Source organism: Urocitellus parryii, chromosome X (assembly GCF_045843805.1).
Source record: "Urocitellus parryii isolate mUroPar1 chromosome X, mUroPar1.hap1, whole genome shotgun sequence".
Classification (NCBI taxonomy): Eukaryota; Metazoa; Chordata; class Mammalia; order Rodentia; family Sciuridae; genus Urocitellus; species Urocitellus parryii.
The window spans coordinates 30738406-30751043 of record NC_135547.1 but is presented as its reverse complement, the minus strand read 5'-3'; the positions used below and the strand labels follow the sequence as shown (position 1 = coordinate 30751043).

Below are 12638 nucleotides of genomic sequence, written 5' to 3'. Positions count from 1 at the left end.
TTTTTTGTATTTTATTTAGAGACAGGGTCTTGCTGAATTGTTTAGGGCCTTGCTAAGTTGCTGAGGCTGGCTTTGAACTCATGATCCTCCTGCCTCAGTCTCCTGAGCCACTGGGATCATATGTGCCACCATGTCTGGTTGGAAATTTCCATCATGTGACTTTTGGTTAAGCCCTATCAAGTTCCTTTGTTTTGGACTTAAGTAACACCGACTGCTATTTACTGTGGCAGCTATCTTTGTTTTTTTGAAAGTATTTTTTATTTTTTTTGTGGATACAATATCTTTATTTTATATGGTGCTAAGGATCGAACCCAGTGCCTCAAATGTGCTAAGTGAGCACTCTCCCACTTGAGCCACAACCCCAGCCCTGTGGCAGCTATCTTTGAACATGCAGGTAACACTTATGCACCAAGAGAAAATATTTGAAGTAGGGGCTCATGAAGGAAATAGGTTCCAACGATCTGTTTTGAAGTTTCTAGGTTCCTAGGTCACTTTGTGTCCTGCAGCCCACTCTTCCAACTTCAGGAAAGCTGTGGTTCTTATAGATTTGTCAACTGAACCTCCTAATGTGATTGTAGGCAGGGTCTTCTTTGCTGTACAACCCCCACCACTCACTGTGCCCCATAAACAGCATTTTCTACTTGCTGCCATTTGCCTTGTCCAGCCAGCAAAGATCCTTCCCACAACAAACTAGGTAGGGAATTACAAATCAAAGTCTTCTTGGGGCTGTAGCTCATTGAGCGCCTGCCTCACACTTGTGAGGCACTGGGTTCAATCCTCAGCACCACATAAAATTAAATAAAGATATTGTGTCCAACTACTACTAAAAAAATGTTTAAAAAAAAGTCTTCTTGCCCTTACTGCATGCAGCAGTTTGTCCTAATTCCATAGACAATTAGGGAACTGTCCTTCCCACCTTTTACACAGGTCTGCAAGTGATTGGAGATAAGAGCCAGTAGACCAATGTGCAAACATGCCATATAATTTATGCATTAGTCTCATGTACCCAGAATGGTGGCTGACACACAAGTGCCCAATAACTTGCTAAAGATATCTCTATATATTCTAGTAGTTGTTAGGCGTTAAACACAATTCCCTGGAAACTTGCAAGTCAAGGGTAATACAGCAGTACACTAACATGGTAAAAAGCTCAACACTGCCAGTAAGATTTTCATTGTGCATATTAACTCAGCTGCAACTATTATGTCAGGTAATGCTGGTAACAATTTGCTACATGGCCAACAATTAAACTTGATCTTTCAGGCCAAGCTGAACTCTCTCGAATCTAGGTTTTGAGACTGGCAATCTTTTTGTTAAGAGCCAGCAGTAATTTTAGGCTTTCACAAAGGCCAAGTCTGCATCAAGGTGAAAATAGCCATGAAAATGTAAATAAATGCATGTTGTGTTAACCAATTTTTACCATGCGCAGTGGTGCATGCCTGTAATCCCAAATTGGGAGGCTAGGCTGAGGCAGGAGGATCACAAATTCAAAGCCAGCCTCAGGAATTTAGCAAGGCCCTAATCAACTCAATGGGGGATGTGGCTCAGTGGTTATGTGTCCCTGGTTTCAAAAACTTTAAAATGTAAATTTTGATTTTCAGGTATCCAATAAAATATTGGATTTGATTTCTTTCAACCACTTAAAAATGCAATAGGCTAGATGCAGTGCATACTTTTAATCCCAGCAATGTAGGAGGCTGAAGCAGGAGCATCACTAAGCTTGTGGATAGCCCCAGTCTCAAAAATAAAAAGGGCTTCGGGATGTAGCTCAGTGGCACTGTGCCCCTAGGTTCAATCCTCAGTACCCCTGATGCAAAGCAATAAATATTTAGTTTGCAGCTATACAAAAACAGAGGGCACACACCTATAGTTCCAACTATTTGGGCAAATGAGGCAAGACGACTGGTCCACTCTAGGAGTTTGTGACTAGCCTGGGTAATATAGCGAGACCATCTTATAAAAAAAGTAAAACGGATTATAGATTTGTGCCTAGATCCTGCCAATCCCTTGTTTCACCCTCAGGTCTGTGATGATGTGCACAACACACAGCAGGTTTAGGAGCCACTAGCCATAGGGATCTATTTAATTACAATTAAATACAAATCTTAAAAAGAAAATAGGGCTGGGGATGTGGCTCAAGCGGTAATGCACTTGCCTGGCATGCGCAGGGCACTGGATTTGATCCTCAGCACCACATAAAATAAAGATATTGTGTCCACTGAAAACTGAAAAATAAATATTTAAAAAAATTCTCTCCCTCTCTTTAATCCAATAAAAACCAAAACAGCAGTTCAAATTTTTCACATATTTATTAGCAAACCAACCCAAACCAGTACTACAGCTTCTGTGACACTATCCAGATAGGGCAGACATTTTCAGGTGGATGTGACAAAATGATCATAGCTTTGATAAATATGTGTGCCATTTCACGTCATTCCTTATAGACCCAGCTTGGTTCTCCTCCAGTGTCTCCTCTTGGAATTGTACCTACACAGAAGGAAACTGACAGTTACAAAGGCAGCCTGACTACAATTTAGCTGTCTCCATTCACCATAAACTTGGTACAACAAAATTCAAAGTTCCCAGTTTCTCCTTCAACAAGTTTGGATTGTTCTTGAGAGTAAAATTATTTGTTACATTTGTGTAAGAACTGGGTCAAACCAAATTTTAACCTCAAGATGATTGATCTCAGACTAGGTTTTTAACTGGGACTCAAGTAGAAAGGAAACTCCTTCTTCCCCTCCCCTCCATGGGTACCCACACCCACTTTTGATTCAACACAATGGGGGTAGATACAAGCGTATCTTTAACCTCCTCTTAATGGATCACACATACACAAAATCTCCTGCATTATCTTTACAACAAATTAATACCCCATAGTAATAGTGTATTCCAGAGCTAAAACAATGTCTGAATTGTCCATGTCAATCTGTCATGATTTTACCCCCAGAAGGCAAAATCAAAAATGATCAACATAGCTTTTCTTTCAGCAGGATAATGGCAGTACTTCCACAAAATGAAGCACTGTAATTGCAACCTGCTCTCAATTAATTTTAAAAGTTGAAAGAGGGGCTGGAGATTGTGGCTACATGAGGCCCCAGGCACCAGGCACACACAAAATAAATAAAAGTTAGAAGATAGCAAATGTCTCCCCAACTGTATGAGACCAGAGAACCAGGATTATCTATTGAATTAGGCACTCCATTTTATATACATTTTGTTCATTCCCACAACCCAAAACACAGATATCAGTTGACAGGAACATGGAAAGGGTCCCAGTTTCTCTTTCAACAGATTTGCTGTACAATCCAGAGAGTTTACACTAGCTTTGTGGTCTTCTCTTTCAAGAGGGACCCACTTGCTAAGCTCACACTCTACTGTCAGCTTCAACACTCTACCTCCTGTATGTGGTCTTCTGAGCTGTTATTTGGAAAAGCCAGTGAACCTGGTACTTAATTTTAAACAAACAAAAATTGTGAATTTTATTTAACACTCTAGGATTGTGATTGTGACTGGCTATCTCGGGGCAAATTTCACTCATTTCTGATGCTTACTTTTCCTCCCTTCAAGATTTGTCTTAAAGCCCACTTAGTATGAGAAGCAGGCTGAAAAAGGCATATAGGAAACCAGAGTTTTAGTCCTAGATGACCTTGGAGGTCCTTGACAACAATTCTAGTGATGTCTTTCTTCCAAACTCATCAATTCAACTATTTCTGCAGTAGAGGGCAGTGTTGCAATCTTAAAAAAAAAAAAAAAAAAAAGCTGACCACTTCAAAAACTGATTTTGGGGGAGCTGAGCTATAGCTCAGTGGCAGAGTGGGGTATGAGGTACTGGGTTCGATCCTTAGCACCACATAAAAATGAACAAATAAGCCAGGCACAGTGGCACATGCATGTAATTCAAGCAGCTTGGAGGCTGAGGCAGGAGGATCGCAGGTTCAAAGCCAGCCTTAGCAAAAACAAAACAACTTCACAAACAAATCCCAAAACAATAAAAAGGACTTCAAAATGTTGACAGATAACAGATTAGATTACATGTAACTTTCAACTGCATGTTTATGCCCTAAAAGTAATCTGAAACAAAGAATAGTGTGTGTGTGTGGTGTCTTACCTGATTTTATTACCAGTTTTCATTCGAATCCACTGGGGAATGGGACGATTTTGCTTTTGTTTCTTGGCCAAAAATCGCTTGATCCTGAAAGTCTTGTGAGAAGACTGCAGGGAAATGCAAACAACTTAGTGATACTAGAGCCAGCCCAAAATGATTCAAATTTTTTTCCCTCAATCCAAACATCTCAGTGGATATACAAAAAAATTTAAAAATCATCATCCAGCCCTCAAATCCTTAGAGTTCTCAAAAGGCATCAGAAAACTCAGGCAACCAAATTGGGAATTGGCTAGGGCTGGGGAATTTGGCTTAATGGAAAGACCATAGCTTTAGGTTAACCAGAATACCTATCACTTGTAAGTCAATGAGCCTCAGTGGCCTACTTTGTAAAACTGGGGAAATTTACTTTCGAGTGTCATTGTGAAGGTAGATTCTGCCCCACTCACCATTTTGTATTAATCCCACCTCTTCTTTTGGTATTGGGGACTGAACCTAGGGGCGCTGTACCACTGAGCCAAATTCCCTGCCCTTCTTGCCCCCACCCCCTTTAAATTTGAGACAGGGTCTCAGTGTTGTGGAGGCTCAACCTTCCAGGTTGTTGGGATTTCAGGTGTGCCCAAACTGATAATCATACCTCTTTTTGGCTTTCATGAAGGGTTGAGGTCATCTAAGTCCAGCTTACCCTCCACCCCCTCAAGGTCAATCCGGCAGAACTGCAGATCTATAGCCTAGGCAACTTAGCCCAACATACCTTTGCATTATAGGGGCCATTATAAAGGAATAACTACAACTCTCTCCCAGCCCGCAGTAGCAGTTGTATATTTTATCAATAAACTAGAAAACATCAAATACCGATCCCCTCCATACCTAGTAACCAACAAACGCAGTGATGGCATTTACTAAAAATCCCCGTATCACACAAAACCCCCATTCTAGGCAATTAAGCTCAAGTCTCTGAACAAATGACTAAAAATCCCTGCAATCTTTTTATGGGTAACACTCCTGGATGCCCCTTCTGATGCCGAGCATGTCGTGCACACTACAGGCAGCCTGCCGTTGGTCCAAGTTCAGGCAAGCGGGGCGGGAGCGGGGGTACACCTCGATAATCACAGTTTGCACCAGCAGGGAAGCAAAAATCCTTGCGCTCGCCGGGACCAGCCAGACTCTTAGGGTGCTTTGGACTCTTCCGCGCCGGCGCAGCCGCCCCTCCCCGAGTGCTCCTGCTAGGCCTGTGGGTTAGAGCAGCGGCCAAACTGGACCATCCCTTGAAAATACCTTTAAAATACTCCTGCACCTCGACACTTCACGCGGCCCCGGCCAGCCCTTGGCGGCTTTGTGTCTAGGAAAGCCATCTCCGAGCCGATGGCGGCCGATAGACTTACCATGGTGAGGGACCTGATTCGGGGCTCGCACCACAATGGCCGAAAAAAGGCGAAGAGGAGGAAAGAGGGCGGAAGAACGCGTTTAGAAGGCGCCACTGAGAGGTGGAGCTTAAGCAGTGACGCTTTGCGCCAGCCAGCGACTAGCGCCTCCCTACCCGCCAGCCCAGCCTCCCATGGGGTCCTGGGAACCTGCGCGTCTTGGTGAGGAATGAAATTCACTTGCCTTCACTTCCGTAAGTGGGTTTCCCAGGAGCCCGTCGGTGTGCTAGGGGCACTCCATTTCGTCGGTGAGGTAGACAGCCTGTGATAAGTGCCAAATTAGAACCTCTTCCGAAAGCAGAGGGGGGAGAGTGGGTGGGGCCAACCCCTAGGGAGGGCGTGGGAAGGGACCGTCACCCCCAGGCGCCGGCGACTTCCGGCCTAGACTGGGAGCGCGCCACGAGTAGAGGGGCGGGGCTAGAGCTCCCAGACCGGATGGGCCGGTGGAAGCTCTAGGCCTTTTCCAGCACTGCTACAGGTAATTTCGAGCTGCCTAGGAAGTGCGGCGGCAGGACCACGTGAGTCCTGTAAGCCTAGGGACGGAGTCTTAGACTAAGGAAGCCCAACTTGTGCTAGGATGTACAGGAATTAACGGCATGCGTTTGGGATGCTAGTGCTTCTAGTTTTCATTTTTTCTTTTCCCCATTTATAAACAAAACCGTCGTGCTGAGGGCGTATGTTAGTGGTAGAGCACTTTCCTGATTCCATTCCCAGCACCGCTAGAGCAAAAACTTGAAAACCTCTGTATATCTTTGCATTCACCTCAAGCATTTTGTTTTTGTTTTTAATTTTTTATTCTAATTAGTTATACATGACAGTAGGATACATTTTGACAGCCCATACATAAATGGAATGTAACTTCTCATACTTCTCATTCATTTGGTTGTACATGAACCTCAAACATTTTTGCACCAAAGAATTAAGGCAAGAGTTTTTAGTCTTGGATCCAGAAGAGTACGTTTATACAGTTCAGAGTCCGTGAATTTGGATGGAGAAAAATACACCATATTTTCACCAAACTAACTGATTTCAACACTTTGTTTATGAATGTAGCAAGAGACCACAGTGGTGTTGCATAGTACCTGTGACTTGGTCACCTATATAAACCACAAATGGTATCACAGTACATTACAGTTAATGTAGATATTTCAAAATATTTTTTACACACTCACTTTTTTTTTGAGAGAGAGACAGAGAGAGAATGAATCTTTTTTGTAGATGGACACAACACAATGCCTTTTATTTTTATGTGGTGCTGAGACTCGAACCTGGGCCCCGCCTGTACTAGGCAAGTGCTCTACCGCTGAGCCACAATCCCAGCCCAACACACTCACTTTTTAAAATACATAGCTGTTAGATCCACAAATAGAACTGTTTAAAAGCTCGTGTGTTATTGTAGCACCTTTTTCTTTTAAAAATATTCTGATAACTATATTACAATGTAACTGGTTTTCATTGTAATCTTATATACTTTGTTTTATACATTTAAAAAAATTCTGAAATGGAGCATGCATGTAATCCTAGCTGTTAGAGGCTGAGGCAAGAGGATTGCAAGTTGGAGGCCAGCCTGGGCAATTTAGCGAGATCGTTGTCTCAAAAAATTTTTGAGGGGGAGTACCAGGGATTGAACTCAGGAGCAATTGATCACCGAGCCACATCCCCAGCCCTATTTTACTTAGAGACAGGGTCTCACTGAGTTGCCTAACATCTCATTTTTGCTGAAGCTGGCTTTGAACTCGCGATCTTCCTGTCTCAGCCTTTGGAGCCGCTGAGATTACAGGTTTACAGGCGTGAGCCACCACGCCAGACCACCATTTTTCTTTTTGCTGACTAACAAGAGATAAGCCTTCCCTTGGATATCATTGTCTTCATCATAGCTACCACTTATTGAGAGGTTTAGGGTGTGAATGATTCTGTGCTAAGTGCTTATATAAATCATCCTTTTAAATAACCCCCTCTTGCCCCAGGTCCTGGTATTGAACCCCGGGCACTCCAACCACTGTGCCCAGCAAATACTTTTAATTCTTATACAGGTGCTTCTTCCTGGTTTACTCCTATTTTGCATGCCACCCCTTCTCAGTCTCCTTTGCTGATTTTTCCTGATCTTACTAATCTTTTAACATTGGATCCCTGAGGTTTAGTTTTGGATCTCTCCGCTTTTCTGTATATATTCAGTCTTTCAATGATCTCATCTAACGTACCTTTAAATATTCTCTTGGTTGATGACACCCAAATGTATTACCTCTAAGGGATGTGGTTCAGTGGTAGAGTGCTTGCTTAACATGTCACAGGAGAGTGGGGAGCTGAAGCTCCAAACCTGAGTTCTTGTGTTCCAACAAAAGAAAATTTAGCTATGCACTGTGGTGCACACCTGTTATTCCAGCAGCTTGGGAGGCTGAGGCAGGAGGATTGCGGGTTCAAAGCCAGCCTGAGCAATTTAACAAGACCCTAAGCAACTCAGCAAGACTGGCTCTAAATAAAATATTTTAAAGAGCTGGGGATGTGGCTCAGTGGTTATGTGTCCCTAGGTTCAATCCCAGGTACAAAAAAAAAAAAAAGAAAGAAAGAAAGAAAAGAAAATTTAAAGTTAGATGTGAAAAGCCAGGCAAGAAAACTTTATTATGGGCTGGGGATGTGGCTCAAGTGGTAGCGCGCTCGCCTGGCATGCGTGCGGCCCGGGTTCGATCCTTAGCACCACATACCAACAAAGATGTTGTGTCCGCCGAGAACTAAAAAATAAATATTAAAAAAAAGAAAAAGAAAACTTTATTATAAGTGAAAGTACAGTAAGGCCAGAGCAAAAAACACTCTCAAGAGGGAGAGTATGTTGCCTCCTAGCAGAGAACAACAAAGGAAACAATGCTGCTTCCAAATTTCTTTTTTTTTTAAGAGAGAGAGAGAGATTTTTGATATTTATTTTTTAGTTCTCGGTGGACACAACATCTTTGTTTGCATGCCAGGTGAGCGCACTACCGCTTGAGCCACATCCCCAGCCCAAAATTTCTTATTGTTTGATATTTACCAGGAGAACTGGGGTCCACTTTCTGCAGTTTTTACCAATCAGATGTTTATCTTCTACTTTGGGTCACGGGGAAGAGATTTTTTTTTAAGTGTTTAGTTGTAGTTGGACACAATACCTTTATTTATTTATTTTTATATGGTTCTGAGGATCGAACCCAGGGCCTCGCACATGCTAGGCGAGTGCTCTACCACTGAGCCCCAGCCCCAGCCCCAGCCCCTGGGTGGGGGGGAGAGTTTTTGACCCTTTTTGATCCCCTCTAGAACATCATAGTAACCATCCTATTCAGAGGATATTCATCTACAAGTCAGTCCTATGTTAGCCGGGTACCATAGTGTATGCCTGTAATCCCAGCAACTCTGGAGGCTGAAGCAGGAGGATTACAAGTTCAAAACCAGTCTCAGCAACTTATCAAGGCTCTAAGCAACTTACATGAGACCCTGTCCCAAAATAAAAAGTACTGGGTATATAGCTCAGTGGTAAAGTGCCTCTGGATTCAATCCCCAGTGCCAAAAAAACCCAAAATGAAAACCTCTGTTAATGTGGGTGTTGAGGTTAATAACTGGACAACCTTCTTCCAGTTAGTGCACTTGTGCCATTTATGAAATTTCCCTTCTGAAATTCATTGAGAAACCTATGTCATAAATCCTAACTATATCAGTAGACTCTGCCAGGAGTTAGCCCCAATGATCTTTCTTTTTTTGTACTTGGGATGTACTCCAGGGGCACTTTATCGTGAGCTACATATCTAGCCCTTTTAATTTTTTATCTTGAGACAGCTCTCACACCCAGCTGATCTTACTTTCTTGACATATTTCTTAATTGATTCCCTTTGTTCCCCCCCCCCATTTATTCTCTGGGTTAGTACACCTGTTGTTGTTCTACGGGTTACTTGATTATTCATTAAAGGCAATTTCAAAGAAGCCTGTGACCCTACTGTTATTGGTTCGCATTTCACTGCTCATTACTAACTACTACCTAACAGCGCACTTGAGGCTCTGGGTTCAATCCCCAGTACCACCACCAAAAAAAAAAAAAAAAAAAAGCCAAATGTATTACCTTTAACTTGGATCTCTCTCCAAACTCTACAGTCTCACTTTTCCACTTGGATATCTAGTGCATGCTTTAAATATAGTATGTCTGTTTTATTCAGATTTTGCATTGCTGTGACAACACTGCAGAAGAGGAAAAGTTTATTTGGGATTCACAGTTTCAGAGGTCTTAGTACATAGATGGCTGACTGCATTGCACTGGGCCCAAGGTGAGGCAGACATTACATCATGGGGGAAGGGCCCAGCTAAGAAAAGCTGCTCAGCTCATGGTGGGGTTAGGAAGCAGAGAATGGGGAAAGGTCCACAGGGAAGATGTACCCTTCCAGGGCATGTCCCCAGTGACCTCCTCCAGCCATGCCCCACTTTCCTAAAGTTACCACCAGTCCATTCAAACTAGAATGGACTAATTAGGTCATAACTGTCACAATCCAAACATTTTACCTCTGAACATTCTTGCATTAATATAGGAGCTTTTGGGGGGCACTTCATATCCAAACAATAACAATGTGCTAAAGAGAACTCCTGATCTTTGGGGGTTCAAACTAAGGGCCTTGTGTATGCTAGGCAAGCACCGTACCACGGAGCTCCACCTCCAGCCCTAGAATTCCAGATCTCTTCACCAACTGGGTCATTCAGAGTCCTTCCAGTCTCAGCATGTGGCCACTCCATTTTTCCTATTACTTAAACCAAAACTTCTACCTTTCTCGTTCTCTGACACACTGCATTCATTCTGTTAGCAAAATTGATCAGCTTGTGGAATTTATCTGGAATCTAGCAACTTGTCACCTCTACCCTGATCCAAGTGACTTTCTCTCACTTAGGTTATTTTGTAGCCCTTCACTGGTCTCTGTGCTTCTGCCCTTACCTCCTACAGTGGCCAGTGATCCCTTCAAAACCCAAGTGTGATCATGTCATTCCTCTGCTCAACAACCTCAATGGCTCCTCATTGCTCTCCCAATAAAAAGTATTTACAGTCACTAAAAAGGTCCTACCAGGCTGGACCCCATTATTTCTCTGACCCAACCTCCTCCTCCTCATCTCCCTCTTTGTGTGTGTGTGTGTGTTTATTTTAATTGTCAGTGGACCTTTATTTTATTTCATTTAGCTATCTATCTATCTATGTATTTATTTATATGTGGTGCTTGCTGAGAATCAAACCCAGTGCCTCACACATGCCAGGCAAGTGCTCTACCATTGAGCCACAACCCCAGCCCTCTCCCTCTTATTTTGCTGAAGCCACACTGACCCAAGTTTTCCTTCAGAGACACCACAGCCCTCTATGAAGCCTTACTTTTAGGTACCTTCTCTACTCAGGAATCCATGACTTGTCGCCTCACCTCCTTCAAGTCAGGGCTCAGATGTCACCACTTAAGTGAGACTGAGAACTCTGTAATCCCCTTCCTTTCATGCTTTTTCTTTTTTCTTCAACATGTACTTAATTTTTAAAATTTTTTTAAATTTGTGGGCTGGATTTGTGGCTCAGTGGTAGAATGCTTGCCTAAGATGTGCAAGGCCCTGGGTTCAATCCTCAGCACCACATAAAAATAAATAAATAGGGGCTGGGGATGTGGCTCAAGAGGTAGCGCACTCGCCTGGCATGCATGCGGCCCGGTTTGATCCTCAGCACCACATACCAACAAAGATGTTGTGTCCGCCGAGAACTTAAAACTAAATATTAAAATTCTCTCTCTTAAAAAAAATAAATAAAGGTATTGGGTCCAACTACAACTAAAAAATAAATATTAAAAAAAAAATTTTTAAACTTTGTTCTAATTAGTTAGACCTGACAGTAGAATGCATTTTGAAACATCATACATAAATGGAGTATAACTTCTCATTCTTCTGGTTGTTATGATGTAGAGACAGGTCGTGTAATCATATATTCACATAGGGTAATAATGTCCGATTTATTCTGTGCCTTGTTTTTCTTTTTTTTTTTTTTAAATTAATTTATTTATTTATTTTAGTTCTCAGCGGACACAATATCTTTATTTTTATGTGGTACTGAGGATCGAACCCAGCGCCCCGCGCATGCCAGGCGAACGCGCTACCACTTGAGCCACATCCCCAGCCCTGTGCCTTGTTTTTCTTGATGTCACTTATCACCTTTTAGCATGCCATGTAATTAATTTATTGTCTAACTTCTGAGTCATTATAATCAAGGAGGAAAGATTTTTTTTTTTTTTTGAACTGGGGATTGAACCCAGGGCTACTTAACCACTGAGCCACATCTCCAGCCCTTTTTAAATTCAGAGACAGGGTCTCACTGAGTGGCTCAGGGCCTTGCTAACGCTGGCTTTGAGCTCATGATCCTCCTGCTCCAGCCTCCTGAGCCACTGGGATTACAGTTGTGTGCCAATGTGCCTAGCAGGGCAGATTTTTAAAAAATGTTTTACTCTGGAACTGAGTATGTAACTTAGTGGTAGAGCGCTTGCCTAGTGAGCATAAGGCCTGCCTTCTGTCTCCAGCACTGGAGGGGGAAAAAAGTGAGCTGAATTGTATTCCCCCAAACTCATATATTGAAGGCCTAACCCCTAGTACCTACATAAATATGACAGTATTTGGAAAGAGGGCCTTTAATGCTTTAAATAAGTGATAAATTTAAAATGAGAATTTTTAGGATGGTGTCCTTATAAAAAGAGTGGATTAGCTAGGTGTATGGTGCATGCTTATAATTTTACTCAGCAACTTGGGAGGCTGAGGCAGGAGGATCACAAGTTTGAGGCCAGCCTGGGCAACTCAGTGAGACTTTGTCTCAAAATAAAAAATAAAAAGGGATAGGGATGAAGCTCATTTGTAGAGTGACCCTGAGTTCAGTCTCATAACCACACACACACATGCACACACAAAGAAGAAAAAAAAGAAAGATTATATGATGACACAGAAATTGGCCTTCAGCAAGTCAAGGATAGGGGTCTTTTTTTTCACTTCATAATTATTTTATTTTTAAAAAAAATTTAATTGATTTTTAAAAAATAAATTACAGTGGAATGCATTACAATTCCTATTTCAGGGCTGGGGTTGTGGCTTAGTGGTAG

At 42.4% G+C, this 12638-nt stretch overlaps 1 protein-coding gene and 1 non-coding gene across 2 annotated transcripts; both read right to left on the bottom strand.

The window, feature by feature from the left end:
- Positions 1-2294: 2294 nt before the first annotated feature.
- Positions 2295-5572, bottom strand: Rpl39 (ribosomal protein L39). The gene is made up of 3 exons (XM_077793988.1): positions 5491-5572; positions 4112-4215; positions 2295-2487 (listed from the first exon to the last, which is right to left on the bottom strand). Exons 1-3 carry the CDS (start codon positions 5491-5493, stop codon positions 2439-2441), a joined length of 156 nt encoding a protein of 51 aa, XP_077650114.1. The 5' UTR covers positions 5494-5572; the 3' UTR covers positions 2295-2438.
- LOC113178589 (small nucleolar RNA SNORA69) lies at positions 2914-3044 on the bottom strand. The gene has a single exon (XR_003300231.1). It is a non-coding gene; the product is annotated as a small nucleolar RNA SNORA69 (small nucleolar RNA).
- Positions 5573-12638: the final 7066 nt, after the last annotated feature.

Bases quoted from the DNA above. Each gene is read 5' to 3' on its own strand.
- Rpl39 (XM_077793988.1), bottom strand. The intron at 2,488-4,111 runs GTAAGACACCAC...CCTTCTGTGTAG, and splicing joins AAAACTGGTAATAAAATCAG to GTACAATTCCAAGAGGAGAC.